Source organism: Apiospora aurea (assembly GCF_038362705.1).
Source record: "Apiospora aurea strain CBS 24483 chromosome Unknown utg000002l_segment0_segment0, whole genome shotgun sequence".
Classification (NCBI taxonomy): Eukaryota; Fungi; Ascomycota; class Sordariomycetes; order Amphisphaeriales; family Apiosporaceae; genus Apiospora; species Apiospora aurea.
In genome coordinates this window covers 3,596,334-3,619,109 of record NW_027117389.1, presented here as the reverse complement: position 1 = coordinate 3,619,109, position 22,776 = coordinate 3,596,334, and the positions used below count along the sequence as shown (strand labels likewise).

The window sequence follows — 22,776 nt, the reverse complement described above, 5'->3', positions numbered from 1 at the left end:
CGCCCAGCTTCAGGTCAGTGCTAGGCCTGGAAAAGTACAAATGAAGTAAAATGAACCCATGGAACCGCTCTTATGAGCTTGATCTCGTAAAGCCGACCGTTTCGTCGTGATCATCCTCTTCCTCATTATTCCCACGTTCCGCCGCTCGTATTCGGTCCCTCTGCTCGAGCCTTTCGAGTATGGCTACGGGTCTAGTGCATACGTTGTTAGTGACATACGTAACTGTGGCGAGCATCATGTTTGGAGGACGGCTTTAGGACTCACTCCCGCATCTTGTCGTCCACATATTCGCCCCGCGCCTCTTTCTCGAGGACCAGCTGGCGGCGGCGCTCAAGCTGCTCACGCATGAATTCGACGGTGCGCTTCAAGACCAGGCCCTCGGAGCGCCCTTGCCCTTCGAGGCCTGGGACCAGTTCGCAAAGGCGATCAAACCCATCGCGGATGGCCTGCCGCCGCTTCTGTTCTATTTCGGAAGTCCGCGGTCAATATTTCAGTCTTGGCAGGGTTCTGGGTCCTGAGCGCGTACCAGAGGCGATATGATTTTGCTTCTTTTCCTCCTCGGTCAAGCGCGGCTTCTCGTCGCCTTGACCGTTGAGACCGGGACTCGGGGACTGCGACGACTTTTCCGCCATGGCTCTTTGTGCGTAGAGTGTTTATCTTCTTTTTTCGCTCATGTGTAGATTGCCAGTCTGGTATGCGATTCCGACAAGTGTAAGCCACCATGCAATCACATACAATAGGCAAGAAGCAACTCATACTACGTATGAAATGTGGGAGAGTAGCAGTGGTCAAGAAAGAGGATAAGAAGCAGAAACTTTGTAGCGTTCAATCTTCACTTGAAATTGGGTATACTTCTTCATCTTACTTGGAGGGTTGTATAAAAGGGAAGTCGCGAAAAGGTCGCGATCGAGCATTGATCTCGTCTGACAAAACGTGCATGTGATGAAGATGCCCCGCCTCCATACTTGCCAAGCTAGGAATTGAGACCCCCTGTAGGCCAAATTTAGTGGCCGCCATGAGGCGACTCAAGGGTGTTCCAACATTCAGAGAAGTGTGTCTTCAATTACCTACGTAAGTAAGGTTGGCTCCAGACTAACCAGATCCAGCACCAAAAGCTGCATTGGACCATATATCTGCAGCTCGGTATGCTTATTACGCCGCTCGCATGTTATCATGAAGTATACTTAGGTATATAAGACACTTGGATCAATGCTGCAAGTGCGGCCAGCGCCTCGATCTTGTGGCCGTTGTTGCGTTTGTGGAAGGTTGGTTGTTTTTGGTCGTCAAAATGATTTGATCGGGTGCTTTGCCAATGCGTGCCCCGCTAGCCAGCCAGGTTCGTTCACTGATTCAGGCCAGCACAAGCTGTTGATGGGATTTCAGAAATCCCATTTGCCAAAGGTACAAGAGCAGCATACAATCCAAGAAACTGGTGTATGCAAATAAAGGTCAGTCATGCGTTCGAAAGAGGTATCATAAAGCAATATGGAGGCACAGGATGTATTTCAGAGGAAATATAGGTGAGACGAGGCCAAGTCAAGCCATGCCCGCTTCTACTTTGGACGCTTGCTACAGGAGGTAGAGGTAGGTAAAGTTTTAGTTGACGTACCTGCATCACCTACCCCACCACGAGCTTTCTTCGACCTCCAGCTTCAAATCCCCTGCCATTGAACCAAGCTCTGGCTTCAGTTGCCAAGTAGCCATTGAGAGGTATTACCAGGGAAACCAGTGAGAGACATAGTCAAGAGCGACGCCTCACGACACCAAGATGAACGAGAAAAAGCCTTTGCTGTCGAGTAACCCCGACGGCACACCGTCGGACTCTCCCCCGATTACGACACCGCCGCCCGAGAACATGGCCTGCCCGTCCGACAGCCCGCCGGGCCGCCGCCCACCCGGAAACCGCCGCCACCATTCGAGATCCCCATCCTGACCTACATGAAGAGCCACAAGGTGATCCTGGCCTCCGGGTCGCCGCGGCGGAAAGCCCTGCTGCACCGGCTGGGCCTGACCGACTTCCAGGTGGTGCCGTCGACGCTGCCCGAGGACCTGTGCAAGTCGACGCTGGTGCCGTTCGAGTACGTGGCGGCGACGGCGCGGCAAAAGGCCCTCGACGTGTACGAGCGCGCGGTCGCCAAGGGCGAGGAGCCTGACCTGGTCATCTCGGCCGACACGGTCATTGTGACGCGCGACGCCCGCATCCTCGAGAAGCCCGCGAGCGAGGCCGCGCACATCCGCATGCTGCAGCACCTGCGCGACACGCGCGTCCACCGCGTCCTCAGCGCCATCTGCTGCCTCGCCCCCAAGGAGGAGGCCACCCACCCGGGCTACGAGATCGAGACCCACGTCGAGGAGACCAAGGTCTACTTCGCCAAGGAGGCCGACGGCCTGCCCGACGACGTCATCAAGAGCTACGTGCGGACCCGCGAGGGCGTCGACAAGGCCGGCGGCTACGCGATACAGGGCCTCGCGGGCATGGTGCTAATCGAGAAGATCGAGGGGAGCGTGGACAACGTCGTGGGGCTGCCGGTGCGGCAGATGCTGCAGTTGTGCGAAAAGGTTGTCTTCAAGCAGGGACAGGAAAACAGTGAAGAGGAAGAGGAGGATGACGAGGATGACGATGACGAATAATGATATGGGGGCTTATGAAATGGCTGTCTCTGGTTATCTCTGAGTCATGGGCTATGCGTGTGCTAAAGCTCAGCAACGAGCGTGAAGCAGGAGCCAGATATTCTATGGTGATTAACTTACATTCGTCTCATTACCGCCGGGGTCTAGGAAATCTAGGAAACCGAAAGTTGGCGAGGAGGTACATACGGATATAGATACGGTTCAATGTAAAAGCCAGGTCGCCCAATGGGATACATCCTTATTGCATTTCCAAACCATAACATGCCATTTGATACCCATTTGTGTTGGCACGGAGTCACTGCCAGTTTTCGTAGCCTTCCATTTGCTCTTTGCCACCTGTGTCGACTATATTCCATAGTACTAGTCATATAGAAAAAAAAATTCAAAATCAATCAAACCATAACATGCAGGACGTTGCTCATACAGCTACTGGGGTAGTTAATGGTCCCTCCCCCAAGACTACATGTATACCAATGCATAGGGGCGTTCCTGCTGAGCTGAAAGTCGGCATGCTAGGTCCCATCGCTGAATTGGCTTCCGTGGTGCTCGATTTGCTGACTGGGTAGACACAGGACAGCGATAGGTAACCAGTGATATTCAACATAGCATAGATAGAGTCTGGCAACGGCGACGAGAGAGTGTACTTTTCGTCTGGTGAATGGTTATAAGAAATCATTGGTATATTCACAACTAGAAAGGGGAAGCACACATGTAGCTTCTCCTGAATGGCATTGAATGCAATCCGACTTGCACAACTACTCGTTCTCTTTCCACTGCTGATAGACATCATCATCGGCGTCATTTCCACAACTCTTTCATACACCCCAATCACCAGTCGACTCCTGGTCGGCGCTGCAGTCAAAATCATGAACAAGACCACCAAGAACATTAAGATGAAGACCCAGAAGGTCTTTCCCTATTTCACCAAGCTGCCTCTGGAGCTTCGAAGAATGGTTTAGAAAAAGTTCCTGAAGGATGAGAGCAATTCTCGACCCATCCTTATGCATCACGGGGCGCCATGTGTTCGACCCAAAATTCAACTCATCTCTCCTTTGCTCAGCGTCACCGTGGAGGGTCGAGCTGCAGCCCTCGAGTTCTACAACACGAAGCTGGCTGTTTACCACATCTACAGATGGATGTACACAATCTCGTACATCCCAAAGGGCCATCTCTATATCGACATGGATGAGGTCCACTACAAAACAATGCTCGATGGAGACGAACCTATCCTGCGTCTTTGCCCTCGATCTATGCATTTTCTGGAATTGTTTCCCGAAAATGCACCCAATACTCGCTATCTGGGCTCATTGACGGAGAAGCTGCCTGAAGAACCCTTGCAAATTGCGGAGCTGCTTAACTCCGAAGTCAAAGACAATTCTGAGTAAGGAATTGAGGACCGTTCTGAGGACACTTCCTTTGTCTGGTAGATTCGGATCGCTTTCGCTTTCACCCGTGAGTAATTTGTGCCAGTTCCAACCGATTGAAAGAGTATTGCGAACAATGACTGACGAGGACAACAGACAAGAGCTTTGCGACATTTCGGGCTGGAAAGGCACAGAATTCTATGCGGATTTGCTACAAATAGTCGAGGTTGTGTTAATGCGGCTGCTAGAGTTGATATCTCACGGTAGGTCCAGCGGATTTGATACATAACAGGGGGTGGGATATTAGAGAACCTCGGCTGAACCATTGAGGTGCGTTCGGCAACCACCCTATGTTTGAGAGGACAAAATAAGCAGGTCTCAAGAGGCATCAAATACTCGAGTGATAAGTCATCTTGACCCAGAGATTGGCTTGATTGCAAGCTCCGAAAAAATCGAAGGATGATGACAAACGAGTATTCATGTATGCTGGCTGGTGCAGTGATCAGACAATGTCAACTTTCTCATCATGTGAATGCAACTGAAGTCATACTCAGTTGGTTTAAGCCAGAAATCCTGCCATGCATAGACTATCGCAGTCCACGGCAATAACTTCGCCATGGCATCTTTGATTGTAAACGGGCACTGACATGATCATTGCACCATCCCAGGTTTTTTTTAGCAAACGGTGTATGTAAGACAGGAAATAATCGCCTGCCTGCGCTTGGCATTTTTGACACGGAGTCCTACATATGGGTTCAAGCCCGGTGGGCTACACAAATCCAAAAGACCGCTCCTTCTATCTCTATCGTTTTACGCAAACCATGGCGGCGTTGCTGGAACCACAGAGCTTCAGCCTGTCCCTTCTGCTCTGCAGTATCGTCTCGGCATTCATTGCGACATTCTTCGTGGGCATTCGACTCTTTTATCGGTTACGGGAGAAGAAGTTGGGCTGGGATGACCTGTTTGTTGCTTCGGGTCTGGTAAGTACATCACTACTTGGCTGGTTGTAGAGAAGGGGAACAAGGAAAGTCGCAAGGGGATAGCAGTAGAACAAGGCCAAAATGGATGGGACGAGTACTTCTTTACCTGATGCGAGTTCCTGACCTTGTCTAGGTTTTGTACCTTGGATTTACAGCAGCCTGTGGATATGGCACCTTCGTTGGGATCGGCGCCCAAGTCGAGGCACCTACAAGCGGCAGTAAGCCCCAGGACCTGAACGAGTCGCTGGGAGTGACGTTCTTTATCGCCATGTACGCCGCCTTCAGACCTTTCTTTCGGTTTCCACGCCGCATGTTCCCTGCAAGACTTCTACTGACTTGACGCGTGTCAGGATTCTCTACTCGGGCGTGCTAGTCTGCATCAAGAGCGCCGTGGGCATTCTCTTGCTCCGCATCGCCGGCCCCATTCGCAGCTACAGGCGCTGCGTCTTCGGCATCCTCGGCATCACCGTGGTCGGATTCGTCGTGACAGAGGCCGGAACCATGGGCGAATGTCGACCTATCGAAGCCAACTGGGACACGGATGTACATGAGACTGCAGCTTGCGCCTCGGAGGACATTATCGTGATAATCGCATCATTCTCCACCGTCACCACGATTTCGACCGACTGGCTCTGCTCCCTGTTTCCTGCCTACATGCTGTGGCGCACGTCGATGCCAGTCCGCAAGAAGCTGGCCGCGGGCGTCGTGTTGGGCCTGGGCGCCCTGGCTTCGATATGTACTCTGCTGCGCATACCATACGTTATGGATTACAACGCGGCAATAGCTGAAAACTCGAAGAATAGAGAGGGTAAGGAGGACATCTCTCTTCTGTTTGCGACCAGTGGCTGACGATGGACTGGCATAATTCTAGCATACGTTATTGGTGGCCTGCTACTGTGGTCCGTACTGGAGTGTGGTATCGGGTTGGTAGCTACGGCTTTGCCCCCTATCTGGCACGCCTACCGAGAACGACAGCGGGCCAGGATGCACCAGGTGTTGCGCAGCGAGGAAACCGGTTCCGAACTCCCCGTGTTCAGCCGGTATTCGAGTCGCGCAGATACGACCCACGGCCAAAAAGCCGATTCCATCGAGACGGTGTAATCGGGACTGCCTGGCACTTACCAAGGTCAACTTTCATCCTACTTGAGTGTGCGCTGCCCAGCAGCACAAGGCGATAATCTCTTGAAAGTTGTCACTATATTATAATATCTATGCTTACAAAGTAAGCGCTCATACCGTCGAGGCTACCTTTGATTTTATCTTAACCATTGATACCTGGAGTTGTCAGTCAAGAAGTGTGCGTACAGAATCCAATAAATGTGATAATACGGGTTCGATTCCTAGTTTCTTACAACTCTCTTCGGGAACCCAGCCTGACCACCGCCTAGACGAGTGAGTTAGGCATTGGCCTCTGCCGGACGAGGGCATGGTCTTGAATCTTGTTCTTAGCTTTGCCTTGCCTTGAGTTCCCGGCATCAAATAGGGTGCCTCCATGGCAATCGCGCCAAAAAGGTCGTCTCGCTCCAAGATGAACCAGAATCCAGCCACCTGGTGTTGAAAGTCGGCTATCAATACTGGACGGGCAAGCGCTCGGCGTACCCTCAGGGGCACACACCTCGCTAATGCCCCATGCCGTATTACCCGCCCTAAGTTGCTTGGCGTCAGCAAAGGTTCCTACAAAAATGGCTCACATGCAGTTCGCCTCGTAAGGCCTTCCGACAACCTGCTCTATTCAATCTGGCATTGCTTGGTAATGAGGTAGAGGACGAAATTGCCCACTTCCGTTTTCAATGATTCCAATAATGGCTTGCAACCCATAATGACTGAGTCTGTATATAACAGCTGTTGTACTCGATCGACTTGGTTCGGGGGCCAATTCCACAAGTGGTGGGGTTCCCCGGTTGGTTTCTATTTTAATCTTAAGTAGCTGCTGCCTAGATCGAGATAGGTCGAACGGCAGCAACAACATGCCACTACGGCACGCGAAAGGAGAAATGCTGTTTACATAGACATGGCCCCTGTGAAAACCCTGAGCTCGTAGATCCCAAGTATCGTCCGTCCAATTTTCTTTGGATTTGGCCTGTACGTACGGAATAGATTGCATGCAAATGAGTACGAACCATGGCGCCCCTCAGCACCGAACCGCGCCAACTGCTCGTGGTGCTGAACGGCGCGCGGCGAAAGGCCTTCTACGCCCTCGTCGTTGAAATCACGGCCTATATGCGCAGTCAGCTCGTCTTGCCACAGAGTAGCAACAGCAGCCCCGACGAATCACCGGCACGGAATGCTGCCGCCGCCGCCGCCGCCGCCGGCAATGCGCATCCCCTGCCGTCCTCGTCTTCGCGACGGCAGCAGCAGCAACAGGCCAATAGGGATGCTGCACCTCTGTTTGCAACCCGCAGCAGCGATGCTGGCTCCTCTTCGTCAACATTGCAGCAGGAAGAGAATAGTTCTCGCAGTAACTCGCAACAGCAGAGCCGCGCGCCACCTAGCCCAGCGCTGATCCGTCTACGTAGAGCGGCGCTCGCGCATTTTGACTCTTGGCGCGCCGAGGTCCTCGCCAAGCTGAAGGAGGCCGTGGCGAGTCCCGATGACCAGAAGATACTCGAGGCGCGCCGTAAGCGGGCAGATGTCCTCGCGAAGAAGAAGGCCGAAGAGCCCGCGGAGGGCGAGGATCTGCTGAGTTTCGGACCAGACGCGGGGACGGCAACAGCTCCGGAGGCGCAACAGGGCGGTAGCCTGCCTGCCGCGCAGCAAGTCGCTTCGAACGTCCTCAACGTGCCCGCGTTCCAGAGCGTCTACCGCCCTATCCCGACCCGGCTCACGACGATCCCGCTGGACGACCGCAAGGAGGCCTTGAGCAGCGTCCTCTTGTTGCTGCTGGCCATCGGCAACTACTCGGCCTACTCCCGGGCTTTGGCTTGTTACCTTGCTTCGGCCATGGAAATCCCGCCGACGTTCTTAGACAGCGAGGAGATCGCCATCGCGACGACGATGGTGGAATCGGTGCAGAAGGCGGATGCCATGTCTGCTGAAGCAGAGGCCCAGAAACACAGAGAAGCAAACCAGAGCAGTCGGTTCTGGAAAGTTGGGTTGGCAAGCGTCGCCGGAGCTGCTGTGATTGGTATTACAGGAGGTCTGGCTGCCCCCGTCGTAGCTGGAGCTATAGGCGGGTTAATGGGAGGCGTCGGGCTCGGCGGTTTGGCCAGCTTCCTCGGTATATTTTGGATGAACGGTGCCCTGGTCGGCACCATCTTCGGAGCATTCGGGGCCGGGATGACAGGACAGAAGGTGGACCAATATGCCAAGGAGGTCGAGGACTTTCGATTCCTTCCGCTCAAAGCAGAATGGGGCGATAAGTGGAAGAAGGACTCTCCCGATGATCGCCGCTTGCGTGTCACGATCGGCGTCAACGGCTGGCTCAAGGAAGCAGCAGACGTGACGAAGCCGTGGCGGGCTCTGGGCGACGAATCCGAGGTCTTTGCGCTTCGATACGAAATGGACAGCCTGCTGTCTCTGGGCTCTGAACTCACCGAACTTGCCAGTTCTTACGCTTGGGGTGCCATCAAAACCGAAATCCTAAAGAGAACGGTGCTGGTCTCGTTGTGGTCAGCTCTGTGGCCAGCATATCTTGTTGGTATGGCTACAAACATCGACAACCCCTTCAGCTTGGCACGGAACAGGTCAGAAAAGGCGGGCAAGGTTCTGGCCGATGCTCTGATCAACAAAGTACAAGGTGAAAGGCCAGTTACTCTGGTCGGTTACTCTCTCGGCGCACGCGTCATCTACTCCTGCTTGAGATCGCTGGCCGAGAAAAGGCCTTTGGGCTAGTGGAATCGGTCGTGCTTGTTGCAGCACCAGTTCCGTCTAACCCGGGCCACTGGCAAATGATGCGGACGGTCGTCTCGGGCAAGCTGTTCAACGTCTACTCGGAGAATGACTACATCCTCGCGTTCCTATATCGAGCGACGAGCGCACAACTGGGCATCGCCGGCTTGCAAGCGATCAGCGAAGAAGTCGAAGGGGTCGAGAACCTGGATCTCAGCGCCGAGGTCACGGGTCACCTTCGGTACCCCGACCTCATGCCCAAGATTCTGACACGCTGTGGGTTCCCCAATGTCAAGGACGGGCAGGCCGCGATTGAGAAGGAACAGGATGCCATACTGCTTCACAATGACGACTTCGCCGAGATGGGCAACCTGATCGATATCGACGACAAGTCGTATATTGGTCCCTCCAACCACACTGCGAAAGCCTTGGCCAATGAGAAGTTTGACCTGGATGTCAAGAATCTCCAGGGGCAGAAGAGCGGCACGGCTGTACCTGATGACAAAGCGGCGGGCATCAAAGTCGCCGAGGAGCAAAAGGACGATGGCCCTAACAAGACTCGCGAACAACCGATTGCACCTATTGCACTCTCCCCCGTGACGATGGGAAATTTCCACGTAGCTGCGGGCAGCACATCAAGCATCGACGTTCCGCCACCACCATACTCGGAACTCGATGTAGGGAATGCCGGATACGACGTCGGCAGCGAGGACGAGGACAACTTCGGCGGCATCCAGATGGAAGACAGCGATGATGGCGACATGGTTGTCTATACCGAGGCATTACGGCTGGAGGAGTAGGCCAGTTAGGATTATACACACTTGAATAGAATGACGGTGTTTTCCTTGATCACGCTCGATAGGGTGTCACAGCTCTCGACTCATGATACTCGCCAGTAGCCGGCCTTCTCCGCAACTTTACCCCTTTAATCAGATTGAGACCTCGTACAAGTGTCCCCAATGTTTGCAACAAAATTGTGAACTCTGAAATGTGTCACCGGGGTAGCACTGAAATTAAAGTTAAGAGCTGCTTACACAAGAACAAGCGTCCTTGTCATCTCTCCTTGCTTCAGTCTTCATGGTGTCTTGTAATGCCTGTCGTAACCAGGTTGCGTTGAACCCTTTTGCACAGTAATCGAACTCAATGGTCTCCAACCAACTTGCAGGTTTATGGTGTAGAGATTAACCGCATAAACTATTGAAGCTATCGTCGGGTATTTCAGATTAGGCCCGGGTATATACAAGGCACGCAGTTTCACCTAACTTTGGCATGCAGCACTCGCTGCGTCTACTATATGTGTCTGTGACAACGTCATGCGACCTCTCAGCTGTTATTACCGTAGCACCAGCTTTGTCCCAGCTTACACCGGACGTCTGCAGCCAGTGCTGGTTACAGTTACATATGCTCTTTTTGCGACGACGTACGTGCGCACGTTGCCGGTTGACGAAAAGCAGCCAGATGCCTAGGTAATGACTTGTGTAGAAACCAGATTGCTGCTCGTGGGGAGTTACGTGTTAAGTAGGTTATCATTTAAGCTTGCCGATCAGGTTACTCATTCGATGGATAATATATCGAAGAAGCCCCGCGAGTCATCAGCTGTTACATGTGGGGCGGTTGAGCGAACCTTGACGAGGTGAACCTTCAGGATATCTTCCATCCTGGGTTAGGTTGTTAGCATGAAGCAATTGGTATTCCTCGTCGAGGCCGATGAGCAGAAAAATCGTGACCCGAATCGTTCGATGGGCACTGAGCGTGAACTTCTCCCAGATCCAAAACGAGACACGGGTGGACTGTGATGCCTTGCAAATAGTACGACTGTCATGACTGTGTTGGTTCTTGAGCATCTCTGTTCGGGCCGGGATACCCGGCCTGTTTCAGCGTATCAGTTACTTTTCATGCAGCGTCTGTGGGCTCCCCCAAACCAACAGCGTCGCCAATTATCGAGAAATGACGTCGGCCCCTATGCAGCTTGATTGGGGGAGTCCATCATTGTACCCGCCAACCTAAGGCATGCTCTACAACTGCACAGTTCGTTCATAGGTAGGCCTTCCAGAGACAGACGTGAGGTGAAGACAAGCTTTTTGCCAGAAGCGAGTCTTGCATCGAGGGCTCCGTTAGCGAGCCACTACCGCATGGCATCGAATCGGCCGGGACGTCGTCTCAATGCCAGTAGATGTCCCCGTCCCCCAAACCTTGTCACTTGAGGCCGAAGGGCAAGAATCACACTTCTCCTTGTTTCCGCCAGCCACCTTTATGGAAAGAGCTCCTCAGTCATGTACAACATCCGTCCACAATCCCATCTTGCGTTCACCACTCAGGTTCGAAGTTGGTGCGACTATGCGCGTATCTCGGACTGGTACTTGAGAAGCAGTTTTTGCAGTTTTGGGCAGCGCCCCTGTCAGTGACTGGTGCCCTCGCACATGTGTGACTGACAAGGCAGGCCGGCAGGATGCTGGGAGAGCCGTCTTACTGGCTGGAGTAGTAGTAGCTGACCGAAAGCAAGCTTTCACCCACCTGCCCGCTTGTCGGGATAGGGTCTAGCCACAAAAACTATTGACCCAAGATCACCACAGCGGGTCAGAACTAATTGGTTAAATGGTGCCACCCACCGATGGCTCCCCCATTTGCCATCTAGCCCATGCCCGTCCGTCTCGCTGGTAGCCTGCGTAGCAGTCGGGTACGCGGGAGCGCTCAAGTGCGTGCTGAGCGGAGGATTTGGTCATGGTTATGTATACCCACCTGCCTTGCGACTTTCAATTTCAGAGTCTAACAACCCCCCCCATTCTCTCATTCCGTTTTTTCTCTTGGCACTTTCGCTTGGCATTGCATCCTCTCTCACCCGTGTTCTGTTCAGTCCGAGAGCTTTGCGCCCATTGCATTGCCCGCCCGCCCACGAGGGAGGATACTGGTACTGTCCGATCTGGTGACGTTGCTTCCTCGACGCTCTTTTTAATTGCTGGACCGCAACGCCGGCACTGCTGCCAGCCACGCAACGCACTCTGCATGTTGTCTGGCGGGCTTGGACAGAGCCCAAGAAGTCGCCAAATATGATTTTCGAGCATGTGTAAGTCAGATCTCTCTTGGCCTCCCTCCAGTCGCGGTTTGCAGACTACAGCTGTAATTTGTCTCTCAATCTAAGGCCCCGCGGGCGCATGGAGTCCCCTTATTCTTCCCCAGGCTCGGCGACATCTTGGCGCCCATGCCAATGTCTTGGCAACCCAAACTGACGTCTCACAGCGCTCAACGAAATTCGGAATGATGTGTATGTCTGCCAAGCAAAGCTTCTTTCGTCCCCCATCCCCATTGCCAAGCCCCTATCGCAGCTCCATCGCAATACCAGATGTGTTGGAGCACCGATACTGGTATTGTATAGTCATCAAGTGCCATCTATGGTTTCTTGCAAACACGTCTCGGCGCATGTTGCTGGATGCAATCGTCTTTGAACGCCTGTGGGCCTCGCCGCCGTCGATCGCAATTAGTGCCTCAGGCAGCGCATCGTGAGAAATCCCAGAACCAACACTAATTGAAACAAACAGGCTTCTGTTCAGTAGCCCGAGTTATTCTGAAGGCAAGGCGAACCCTAGCACTATTGTTCGGAACCTCACGGCCTCTGCGGCGGTAAGTCAAGTCGGCTCTGAGAACAGATTCTGGACACCCGTTCTCACATAGCATACAGCCATCGTACTTCGAGGTGCTCGGACAGAACTTCACGACACTCTCGAGCAACTTTGCTCCTACTGGCAACGGCATAATCCAGGGTCTGCTTTATGTCCCGGACCTTGCACCGGGCGACCCCTGCCAGAATGTCGTCGACACAATCCTTCCAGCAAATGTCACGCGGCAGACAAACCTTCCGCCGACGAACTACAACCTCATCGCCATAGCACCATGGATCAATGCAGACTGCGCCATGTCTTTCCTTGACGAGGCTCGCTCAGACCCCCTTCGGGCCTTTATATTTTACCAGCCTGATGGCGACTATGCCCCGCCGCCATCTGCTGATGACGATATCTGGCAACTTGACGGAGACGGCTCGTGGAAAAATAGCCACCATTACCCGATCTACGCTATCTCTGGCGGCAAGGGAGCTGAAATGATGACGCAGCTCAGCCTATACTCGGGAAAACTTGACGAAGTCCCTTTTGGCGATAACATTTCGGCGATATACAACCCTGACCCTCGTGACTACGTACGAGTCTGGACAAGACTCAATGTCTCTGCGAACAGCACCTTCCCAGGCCTATGGATCTGCGTAATAGCTATCGTCAGCGTATTAGTCTTCGTCATTGGCGGTACATCACTGCTGATGCATTACGTCCAACGTCGGCGACGTGTATCACTCCGGCGACGGGTGATGGCTGGTGAGACGGACCTTGAAGCTTTGGGTATCAAGCGACTCCATGTTCCCGCCGAGCACATCGAAACATTTCCTCTTTTCACCTATAGCTATGACGCGCCCATTCCTCCCGCAGGCACGCCACCTCGTACTCCGGACGGGATCCAGCGAGCACTCCCGCATGCATCTCCAAGCTCTATATCGACAAAGATCAGTACACGGACTGACTATCAGCCGACCTGCCTGATATGCCTGGATCACTTCGAATCGAACAGTACTATTATCAGGGAACTACCCTGTGGCCACATTTTCCATCCCGAATGTATTGATGAATTCCTCGGCGAAATTAGCTCTCTGTGTCCTATTTGTAGGACATCGATGCTCCCAAGGGGATATTGCCCCAAAATCACAAACAGCATGGCCCGGCGTGAGAAAGCCACGCAGAGGCTACGGCCCCGCACCGCAAAGTCACCCAAAGCAAAATCCTTTCGGGAACGGAGGGTTTCGAGAAGCAGTCTGATCAAGACGGCGTACAGTCATCCTTCCTCTCCGACCGGGGAGCTGAGCCCGATCGAGGTGCCAGAACGGGTCAAACTGGCCACCGGAAGGACTGGAGAACCAGCCCTGGAAGTCTCTCGGCAGCGGATGCAAGAACTTGCCATTCCCATCGATGAGACGTCGAGTGATGACGGCAAACCTCCTTGTAAGTTGCAATTTGCCCTTGCAGCTGCGTTGGAGTGATACTGACCCAGTGCAGGGAGACTGGCTGCAAAACGCGTCTTTCCGGGGTTCAAATGATTTTCGGATCCCGGTTTATCGTTGTCCTTATAGCATCATGCATTGGAGAGGTGAAAAGGTCCATTAGCATATTGGCGGAGTTCTTTTCATTGGGTTGGAGCGATGACGAACATCTACGGCCTGCATGTGTGTGTAGTTCAAAAAGAAAGTCCGGCAAAGAAAGGACGAACAGGCACGGGATGAGCCTTTTTGGAATTTGGTACCTGAGGGTTGGGCTACCAGGCGACATGGAGTAGTGTTTGGATTGGATATACCCCTCTTCTCTGGGAAGTTGATTGATTTTATATACAGAGAGTGTATCTCGGTCGAATCTGAATACACATACTTGTAGTGCTGTAATTTGAACAAGACTTGCGAATATCAAAGTCAATTGATTGGAAGAAGTCGGGTCGCACGGGCAGTGTTTGGCAAGAGACCCAGGTGACTGACCCATGTAGGTTACCGGTTTTGGCTGCTGCGGGCGCTCAGGCTGCAGGCTGGTAGCGGTATCCTTGTCGGAGGACCCTGGACAGAAGCTGGACAGCCCAGACGGCCCTGATCAGGACGGGGGATTGCGGCGCCATCTGGCTTGGCGCTGTTTCCAACCCTCCTCCCCCAAACAAAAGCGCCTCACGCCCCCGTAGCGATCCGTCGGCCGTTACGTACATGCTCCGGAGCTCATCCACAGACACTGCTAAAACACTTCTTACGAGGTACCTGCTATATACATAACATACGTACATTACGTAGGCTCGCTCTCGAGCCTGCCATCCTAATGCACCAAGATGTCGTACGGCTGACCGAACAAAACCACGTCGCCATGGCTGCGCTTTTCCGGAGGCCAACGCGACTTCTTACCGTCGTCGCTGCCATTGTTGTTCTGTATATTCTCGTCATCTTCATCCCCAAGCCGCGCGAGGATCTGTACGGCTTCCAGTACTTCCGGAGCAGTTTCGACTGGTCGACCCTGACCGAGCGCAATCCCGTCGCAAAGTTGACCCCTCTCCCGCGAGGCTCGCCCAAGAGCCTGCCCAAGTTCCAGCACGACTTCGCTTCCGACAAAGCGCCCAGCCGCGAGCGGCTCCAAGTCCTCGAGAGCCGTCGCGCCGAGATACGAAATGCCTTTTTGAAGAGCTGGGATAGCTACAAGAGACATGCGTGGATGTACGACGAGCTCACGCCCGTGTCGGGCGAGGGCAAGGATACGTTTGGAGGCTGGGCCGCCACTTTGGTCGATTCGCTCGACACCCTGTGGATCATGGACCTGAAGGACGAGTTCCGCCACGCCGCCGCCGCCGCCGTGACGCTCGACTGGTCCAAGACGAAGGAGACGGCGTGCAACTTCTTCGAGACGACCATCCGCCATCTGGGCGGTCTCCTGAGCGCCTACGATCTCAGCAAGGAGCCTGCGCTGCTCGAGAAGGCCATTGAGCTCGGCGATATGCTGTACTCGGGCTACGACACGGACAATCGCATGCCTCCGTTCTTCCTGGACTTCGACCTCGCGAAAGAAGGGCTGCTGGTCCCTGGCGTCCACGACCCTTCCGCCGCCGTCACCTCGTCCGGCTTGGAGTTCACCCGGCTGGCGCAGCTCACCGGCCAGGACAAATACTACGACGCGATCGACCGGGTCGCTCGGGTCCTCGACCGGACGCAGAACTCGACGAGGCTGCCGGGCATGTGGCCCACGTTCCTCAACATGCGCAACCTAGACTTCTCGGGCCAGCGAGGCTTCACCCTCGGGGCTTTGGCCGATTCGCTGTACGAGTACTTGCCCAAGATGTACGCCATGACGGGCGGGCTGGAGCCCATGTATGAGAAGATGTACATGGACGCCATGGATGCCGTGACGAAGCACCTCTTGTTCAGGCCCATGACGCCCAACCAGGACGACATCCTCTTCACCGGCTCGGTTTACGTCAGTTCCCAGGAAGGCCCAGAGCTCGAGGCCGAGGGACAACATCTGGGCTGCTTTGTAGGTGGCATGTTTGGCTTGGGCGGAAAGCTGTTCAACATCCCCGAACATGTTAAGATTGCGGAGAAAATTGCCCGGGGTTGCGCTTGGGCGTACAACGCCTTCCCGATTGGCATTATGCCCGAAACCTTCACGTTGTATCCGTGCCCCAGCTTGGAGCCGTGCGCGTGGGATGAGGAGTACTGGGAAGGAACGGCGGACAGACGGCTGCCGCAGGGGTTCAAGAACACGCTGGACCCGAGGTACATACTACGGCCCGAAGCGATCGAGAGCATCTTCTTCATGTACCGCATGACGGGCAACCCGGAATACCAAGAGATGGCCTGGCGGATGTTCCAGTCGATCAAAAGGGCCACGGAGACGAAACTGGCCTTCTCGGCCATCAGCGACGTGACGGTGGCGAGGGCGGCCGACACGGAGAAGCAAGACTCGATGGAGAGCTTCTGGACGTCGGAGACGCTCAAGTATTTCTACTTGATGTTCTCGCCGCCCGACCTCGTCGACCTGGATAAATACGTCCTCAACACGGAGGCGCACCCGTTCCTGCGGCCGGTCGCACATGGATTCTTTACATATACCTAACCCAGCTGAAATTCAGCGAGGGAGTTTTGCTTTTTTTTTTTTTTTTGGAGGGTGCGAGACGAGATGATACGGGAAGATGAGAGACGCATTAGCATGCATGCATTTGTAATGATTCTATCGCTGCCTGAGTTTAGGCGTTGTTGGCTTTTTTCCTTGGATTACGATTTTTTGATATTCACAACGAAGAGTGGTTGAGCGATGATACCTATCTGCAGTCATGCGTTGACCTGGGGGCGACGAGCCGTAAGAGCGATCTGAAGGGTCGCGATAGAGCAGCGCACATCCAGGACGCATTGGCAGTCAAGGGGACGATTCGACGGGTTGCAGAAGTAGTTATACCACACGGCACGATTGAGTGAGGTTGTATATACAGATTCAGGGTAACACTAGTAGTAATGACATTCCTATTTAACATTCAGAGGGCTATCTCGTTGTTATCGTCACATTCTTATCCAACAACCTCCCATGCATAATACAATTTGGACAATTTGCCTATTACGCCGTAAAAGTCATCAGCCGTATATTCCGCCATCAAGTGTGCGACCTTACCTTCCGGGCAGGGTGGGCATTATTGGTTGGCGTGATCCAGATTGCCATCACTGAAGCGGCATATGCAGCGTCCGCACATTCGTGAAGACGTCGCGGCTGTACTCGCCGCCCTCGCGCCCCGTGCCGGAGCTCTTGAGGCCGCCAAAGGGCGTGCCGAGCTCGCGCACCAGCCAGCAGTTGACCCAGACCAGGCCGGCCTCGAGCCGCTCGCCGACGCGGCGCATCCGCCCCCGTCGCGCGTCAGCAGGACCGCGGCGAGGCCGTTGGGGTTGTCGTTGGCGAGGCGCACGGCCTCGGCCTCGGTCGCGAACCGGCTGATGGTGGCGACGGGGCCGAAGATCTCGTCCTGCAGCAGGCGCGAGCTGGGCGGGACGTCGGTTAGGATGGTGGGGGGGATCCAGTAGCCGTCGGCTGGGCCTGCGGGCGGGAGCTGCGCGGTGGGGGTGGGGGAGTGGAAGGTGGCGCCTTCGGACTGGGCGAGGAGGAGGTAGGAGCGGACCTTGGTGTAGTGCTGGTGCGAGACGACGGCGCCGACGCGCTCGCCGCACTTGTAGTTGGCTTGGACGTAGGCGGTGAAGGCGGCGACGAAGTCGTCGTAGATGGAGGAGTGGACGTAGATGCGGGATCCGCAGAGGCAGATCTGGAGGTTTGTTAGCGGGTCGGTGTTTCATTATAGCCCCCCTTTTCGATAATGCAACGAGGAGTTGGAGACAAAAACTCACCTCCCCCTGGTTCTCAAACGCCGCCATGGCCGCCGTCTGCACCGCCTTATCCAGCTCGACGTCCTCGAACACGAGCGTGGGGTTCTTGCCGCCCAGCTCGAGCGAGAGGTGCTTGTAGATCTGGTCCGCGGTGTCGCGGCGGATCTGGATACCCGTCGCGGTGCCGCCCGTGAAGGAGACGCCGCCCCTCACGAGCGGGCTGCGCACCAGAGCCGACCCCGTCGTCGCGCCGTCCCCGAACACGACGTTCATGGCCCCCGCGGGCAGGCCGGCGCGCCGGAACACCTCGCATAGGAGGAAGGCCGTCATGGAGGTCACTTCGGAGGGTTTGGCGACGGCGGTGCAGCCGAAGGCTAGGCAGGGCGCCACTGGAAGTGACAGATATAGTCAGCATATGTGTCTTCATTGTCAGGGTTACAGCATCCGTGTTTCCTCCCTCGCTGTGGAGAGGGACAGTACATAAGAACATTCGAATGGGACGTTGTAATCCGTTGTCACTCGTATAAACTTACCCTTCCACGTCAGTAGGTATAACGGCATGTTCCATGGTGAGATCAACGCGAACACGCCCGCAGGGGAGCGGTGTTCGTACGTCAAGATATTGGCGCCGTCGACCACGCGGGCGGCCGTCTGTTGGTGCAGTATGAATGTCGAGAAATAGCTGTCATTTCATATACTCTCATGTCAGATTGCTTGGTTCTTATTCGGCGCCCACCACAATTCACTCCGAGTTGAAGGAGTGTGTGCATATGATTCAGGGGGCTTATACGGTTAGACGAGATGGGGCCTTACTTGAAGTTGGACACGGCGCGATCGACCTCGACCCGCGCCCGCTCCAGCGTCTTGCCCTGGTCGATGCTCTCCCACACGGCGAACAGCTCGCGGTGCTCCTGGATCAGCTGGGCCACGCGCTGGAGGTGCTTGGACCGCGCGGCCGCCGGCGTGGCGGACCAGGGCCCGAAGGCCTCGGTCGCGGCCCGGAGCGCGTGCTCCACTTCGTCGGCGCTGCTGATGGGGACCTGGCCGAATGTCCTGCCCGTCTTGGGGTCGACGGCGTCGATATACTGTGACGTTGTTGTTGTTGACGCGCTCGTTGGTGGTGGTTCTGTGAACGAACCTCCGACATAGTTCTGCATCGCTATCTTATATCGGCCGCCCTTGTCCGACGACGACGATGATGCATGATGTGGCGAGGCGATGAACGCCTCGGCTTTCTCCAGGGTGTCGCACAGCCAGGCATCTTGGATGACGGAGCTGCCAAACTCGGAACTGTCTTCTCCTTTCTGGACCGATCCCATGACTGCTTCACTGGAATTTGTATGTTTATCTTTCTTGTTAATGCCAATGACAACGGTTTAATGTTTTCGATTCAGGGACCCGAGTGATTCGCCGTTCAACTCGCTTTAAGTCGGCCTCGGGTTGGCTTGGAAATACGGAACCACTCCAGCCTAGCATGGGATAGCCAACAGCTGCATGTACCCTGGGTCCTCAGCTAACTACATGCATATACGATCGATTTGGAGTATACCACTGTAAGGAGAAATGGAGTGGTTTGCAGTCAAGTCTCTTGATACATATCTTTCTTGTCCGGTTTCTTATGCTCCGTATTCAGCCACTTCACACGACGACACGGTTGTTGTTTTGCGAAATCATCAATAGTTGAGAGCATCAAACCGTTTCATCGATTTAAGATAGCCAAACCGAGAGGTACCCGGGGTGCGGCACGGCACGAGGGGATGGAGGGGGGTATTCTACTGCACTGATGCATCAATGGTCGATCGCGGAAGCTGGGAATTGGGGTGCGGCACGATTATATCTCGGATGCACTAAAAACCTCGGATCTCCAAGTGCGGAAGCGGAAAGGGGACCACATGATTGGCCGCGGTCGGTATAACCGATACAACCCGGAACCCAAAGAGCGATCGGACAGAGTCACTTACTGGTTCGAATCCGACGCAGAGAGGTCACAAACAAAAGGGCAAAGCAAAAGGAATAATTACTTACAGAAGCAAACAAAACCTTCATGAGATTGTGTGACTGATTGTACATCATACGTCCAAATTCAGCGGCACCATCTCACGCTGTCACTTTGAGCACCTTTGACACAGATCTCACCCTGGCAAATAAAACACAGCCCCCCTCACAGACTCCTGCCGCCAAACCACCAAGCCCTCCCACCATGGCCACCTCCTCCTCCGAAACCCAACCATCATTCCCCAACGGCACCCCCTACCTCCTCCCCGCCACCGCCGCCCAAGGCCTAGCCAACTACCCCCACGCCCGCGTCCTCCCCGGCAGCCCCCGCGTAATCTACGTCTCCGGCACCTCCTCGCGGCGCGGGGACGGCACCTACGCCGGCTGCGTGACGGACGCCGCCACGGGGACCCACGCGCTCGACGTCCGGGCGCAGACCGCGGCGGTGCTGCAGAACATCGGCGCCATCCTGCGGGGCGCGACGGGCGGCGCCCTCGGGCTCGAGGCCGTCGTCGACGCCACCGTCTTCCTGACCGACATCGCGGCCGACTACGCCGGCATGAACGAGGAGTGGAACAAGGTCTGGCCCGACAAGGCGGCGGCGCCCTCCCGGACGTGCGTCCAGGTCGCCGCGCTGCCGAGCCCGAAGCTGAATGTGGAGATCAAGTGCATGGCGTTGTGGCCGTGACCGGTTCTGTCTAGGGGTCCAGAAGTATGGAAAGTGGTCGGACGTTGAAGTTGAAAAGCCATTGGTCGATTCAGTAAATTCATTCTTGTAAGATAGGCGTGGAGGTCGGATGGGCTGTGCGGCCACCAACATCGATACCTCCATCAGCAAGTCGCTCGTCATAAATGAACCATTCGCGCATCGTAAAAGTATGTACAGTTTAACAGATTCGATAAGCCATGTCCAACGCCTTAAACACAAACGCAACGCTACGTACACTCATTCAGGGGTAAATGGCTCTTCTAGTTTGCCACCAGCGGTTGCACCTCCAAGTGCTCCAGCTCCACCATAATCTTCTTCATGGACGTGTCCTTTGCCTTCACAGGTGTATCCTTCGCGGTCTTCAAGTTTGCTTGAAACTCTGCAAGGTTCTCTTGGAAACGTCTCTCGAATTTGGAGCCGAGGTTGAAAAGCTTAATGGCATTTCCTGAGAGCATGTCCGCCCTCTGTTCCCACGTCAGGAACCTGGACAGTTGATCCTCAGCACACAGCATCTTTCCGGCCACTGGGACTTCTGCAGAATTCGTTAGTCATTCCCCCCCTTATACGTTTGGATCCCGAGTGCTGCTGTTACTTACCTCCTAGGGGAAATGGGTAATCCGAGCCCATAACAACGCGATCTGACCCAATCTTCTTGCACAGGAATTCGAGCAGATCCGGGTCGTGCACCAGAGAATCAACCCAAAAAGCGCCCTGGCTAACATGGTCGGCCGGACACACACCCCCGGAGTTCACCGCCACCAGGTCGGGGCGGCAGTCGTACCCGTGCTGGATCCTCCCCAACAGAGCTGGGAATGCGCCGCCGCCGTGGGCGAAGCACAGCCGCAGGCGCGGGTGCCGCAGCAACACCCCCGAACCCGTGATCGCGAGGATGGACAGCGCCGTCTCGGACGGCATGCCCACGAGCCAGGAGCCCCAATATTTGGACCATCGCTTCTTGTTCTCCTTGGGCAGGGCGTACCCTAGCGGGTGCACGAAAACGACCATGCCAAGCCGCTCGCACGCGGCCCAGAAGGGATCCAAGGCGGCATCGTCCAGATTCATGTCGCCGACTGTGGTGCCAATCTCGACACCGACAAGGCCTAGGCCCTTGCAACGCTCCAACTCCCGCACTGATTCGTCCACGTCCTGCAGCGGCACCGTGGCCAGGCCGACGAACCGGTCCGGGTACCGCTGGCACGTCTCCGCGATGTGGTCGTTGAGGGCGCGCGCCAGCACCGTGACGGGCTCTGCCGGCTCATCGTAGAAGAACAGGATGGGGACGGTGCTTATGATTTGCACGTCCACGCCGGCGGCGTCCATCTCGCGGATCCGGGCCTCGGCGTCGATGCAGTTGGGCTCCACGGTCCGGAAGAAGCTGTCGCCCACGTACATGTCGATCTCGTCGCTCTTGCCACTCTTGGAGGGCCGCAGGCTCAGCCAGGGGTCCGTGGGCGAGTTGGTGGGATAGGAGGAGAGATCCGGCAGTGAAGACGGCATGATGTGGGTGTGGATATCAATACGATATAAGGAAGACCCGTCCACGGGGCGGCTGCCCGCGTTCTTGGTAGTGGTGACACATCCTGTGCTGGTGCAGCAACTATCCTCGTATTCCGAAATCTTGGACGGAGCCATGTTTACGTTCTGTGCTGAACAGTTTATATATGTTATTCAGAAACGGTTTACAACATTAACGGGTAGGCACGGCGTTGGCGATGTGTTAAGTCGATGTCTCGGGTATTTGATAAGTAGTGGGCGTTGGTAAGAAGGTCATTCCAGATGTAATGTGCTCAATGAATCATTTCGAGTGTAGGCATGAGCATTCTGAATTTAGATATGGGAACGGTCATGCTTTCCTCTTGTACATTTTACGTTGAGATGATGTGCAGCGTGATGCCTCCCGTGGTCGCTTCCTCCGAGGAATCCAGCACTGTATCCGCATTCCGGTCCCGCCTTCCGCTATCTTCTTGGGCCTGGTTTTTTGAGTTTCGCAGGGGGAGTTTTGTTTCTGAATGCATGGCACTCCTATTCATACACAGAAACACATCATGCACACCGCCTACCGGTCTGCCCGGTGACCTCATCCTAACATGGGCATGTCCAAGTCGGGCTGCACCAGCTCGCTCTAATTGGTGCCCGGATGCAGCTCGATCTCACCGGCAAGGCACTTCAGCTCCCCGTGCGACAATACCACCTCCCTGATCGGGTTTGCTGCGATGCATCCATCGCATATCACCAGGCGAACATGCCCAACTTCAGTACCTTATCAGCGTGTAGCGCATTTAGGGCACTGATACTTTTCACGTTCAACATGGAGACAACAATACGTCCATGATATGATGGGTTCATTAT

General features: G+C 54.9%; 10 protein-coding genes across 10 annotated transcripts; 7 read left to right on the top strand and 3 right to left on the bottom strand.

The window, feature by feature from the left end:
- Window positions 1-70: 70 nt before the first annotated feature.
- Window positions 71-632, bottom strand: PG986_003481 (uncharacterized protein; the record flags this gene model as incomplete). The annotated part of the gene is made up of 3 exons (XM_066839703.1): window positions 71-191; window positions 265-463; window positions 527-632. The coding sequence occupies 3 exons, from the start codon at window positions 630-632 to the stop codon at window positions 71-73; spliced, it is 426 nt and encodes a 141-aa protein (XP_066704767.1).
- Window positions 633-1,768: 1,136 nt separating this feature from the next.
- On the top strand, window positions 1,769-2,631 carry PG986_003480 (uncharacterized protein; the record flags this gene model as incomplete). Its single annotated transcript, XM_066839702.1, has 2 exons — window positions 1,769-1,796; window positions 1,853-2,631. 2 exons carry the CDS (start codon window positions 1,769-1,771, stop codon window positions 2,629-2,631), a joined length of 807 nt encoding a protein of 268 aa, XP_066704766.1.
- An 866-nt stretch (window positions 2,632-3,497) lies between these two features.
- On the top strand, window positions 3,498-4,016 carry PG986_003479 (uncharacterized protein; the record flags this gene model as incomplete). Its single annotated transcript, XM_066839701.1, has 2 exons — window positions 3,498-3,539; window positions 3,591-4,016. 2 exons carry the CDS (start codon window positions 3,498-3,500, stop codon window positions 4,014-4,016), a joined length of 468 nt encoding a protein of 155 aa, XP_066704765.1.
- An 800-nt stretch (window positions 4,017-4,816) lies between these two features.
- On the top strand, window positions 4,817-6,076 carry PG986_003478 (uncharacterized protein; the record flags this gene model as incomplete). Its single annotated transcript, XM_066839700.1, has 4 exons — window positions 4,817-4,975; window positions 5,109-5,245; window positions 5,326-5,783; window positions 5,847-6,076. 4 exons carry the CDS (start codon window positions 4,817-4,819, stop codon window positions 6,074-6,076), a joined length of 984 nt encoding a protein of 327 aa, XP_066704764.1.
- Window positions 6,077-7,096: 1,020 nt separating this feature from the next.
- Window positions 7,097-9,603, top strand: PG986_003477 (uncharacterized protein; the record flags this gene model as incomplete). The annotated part of the gene is made up of 2 exons (XM_066839699.1): window positions 7,097-8,731; window positions 8,776-9,603. 2 exons carry the CDS (start codon window positions 7,097-7,099, stop codon window positions 9,601-9,603), a joined length of 2,463 nt encoding a protein of 820 aa, XP_066704763.1.
- A 2,247-nt stretch (window positions 9,604-11,850) lies between these two features.
- On the top strand, window positions 11,851-13,880 carry PG986_003476 (RING finger membrane protein; the record flags this gene model as incomplete). The annotated part of the gene is made up of 3 exons (XM_066839698.1): window positions 11,851-11,867; window positions 12,340-12,421; window positions 12,480-13,880. 3 exons carry the CDS (start codon window positions 11,851-11,853, stop codon window positions 13,878-13,880), a joined length of 1,500 nt encoding a protein of 499 aa, XP_066704762.1.
- An 856-nt stretch (window positions 13,881-14,736) lies between these two features.
- On the top strand, window positions 14,737-16,473 carry PG986_003475 (mannosyl-oligosaccharide 1-2-alpha-mannosidase MNS1; the record flags this gene model as incomplete). Its single annotated transcript, XM_066839697.1, has 1 exon — window positions 14,737-16,473. One exon carries the CDS (start codon window positions 14,737-14,739, stop codon window positions 16,471-16,473), a length of 1,737 nt encoding a protein of 578 aa, XP_066704761.1.
- A 568-nt stretch (window positions 16,474-17,041) lies between these two features.
- On the bottom strand, window positions 17,042-19,042 carry PG986_003474 (uncharacterized protein; the record flags this gene model as incomplete). The annotated part of the gene is made up of 4 exons (XM_066839696.1): window positions 17,042-17,662; window positions 17,745-18,112; window positions 18,257-18,405; window positions 18,537-19,042. The coding sequence occupies 4 exons, from the start codon at window positions 19,040-19,042 to the stop codon at window positions 17,042-17,044; spliced, it is 1,644 nt and encodes a 547-aa protein (XP_066704760.1).
- Window positions 19,043-19,923: 881 nt separating this feature from the next.
- PG986_003473 (uncharacterized protein) lies at window positions 19,924-20,406 on the top strand (the record flags this gene model as incomplete). Its single annotated transcript, XM_066839695.1, has 1 exon — window positions 19,924-20,406. One exon carries the CDS (start codon window positions 19,924-19,926, stop codon window positions 20,404-20,406), a length of 483 nt encoding a protein of 160 aa, XP_066704759.1.
- A 281-nt stretch (window positions 20,407-20,687) lies between these two features.
- On the bottom strand, window positions 20,688-22,059 carry PG986_003472 (uncharacterized protein; the record flags this gene model as incomplete). Its single annotated transcript, XM_066839694.1, has 2 exons — window positions 20,688-20,959; window positions 21,024-22,059. The coding sequence occupies 2 exons, from the start codon at window positions 22,057-22,059 to the stop codon at window positions 20,688-20,690; spliced, it is 1,308 nt and encodes a 435-aa protein (XP_066704758.1).
- Window positions 22,060-22,776: the final 717 nt, after the last annotated feature.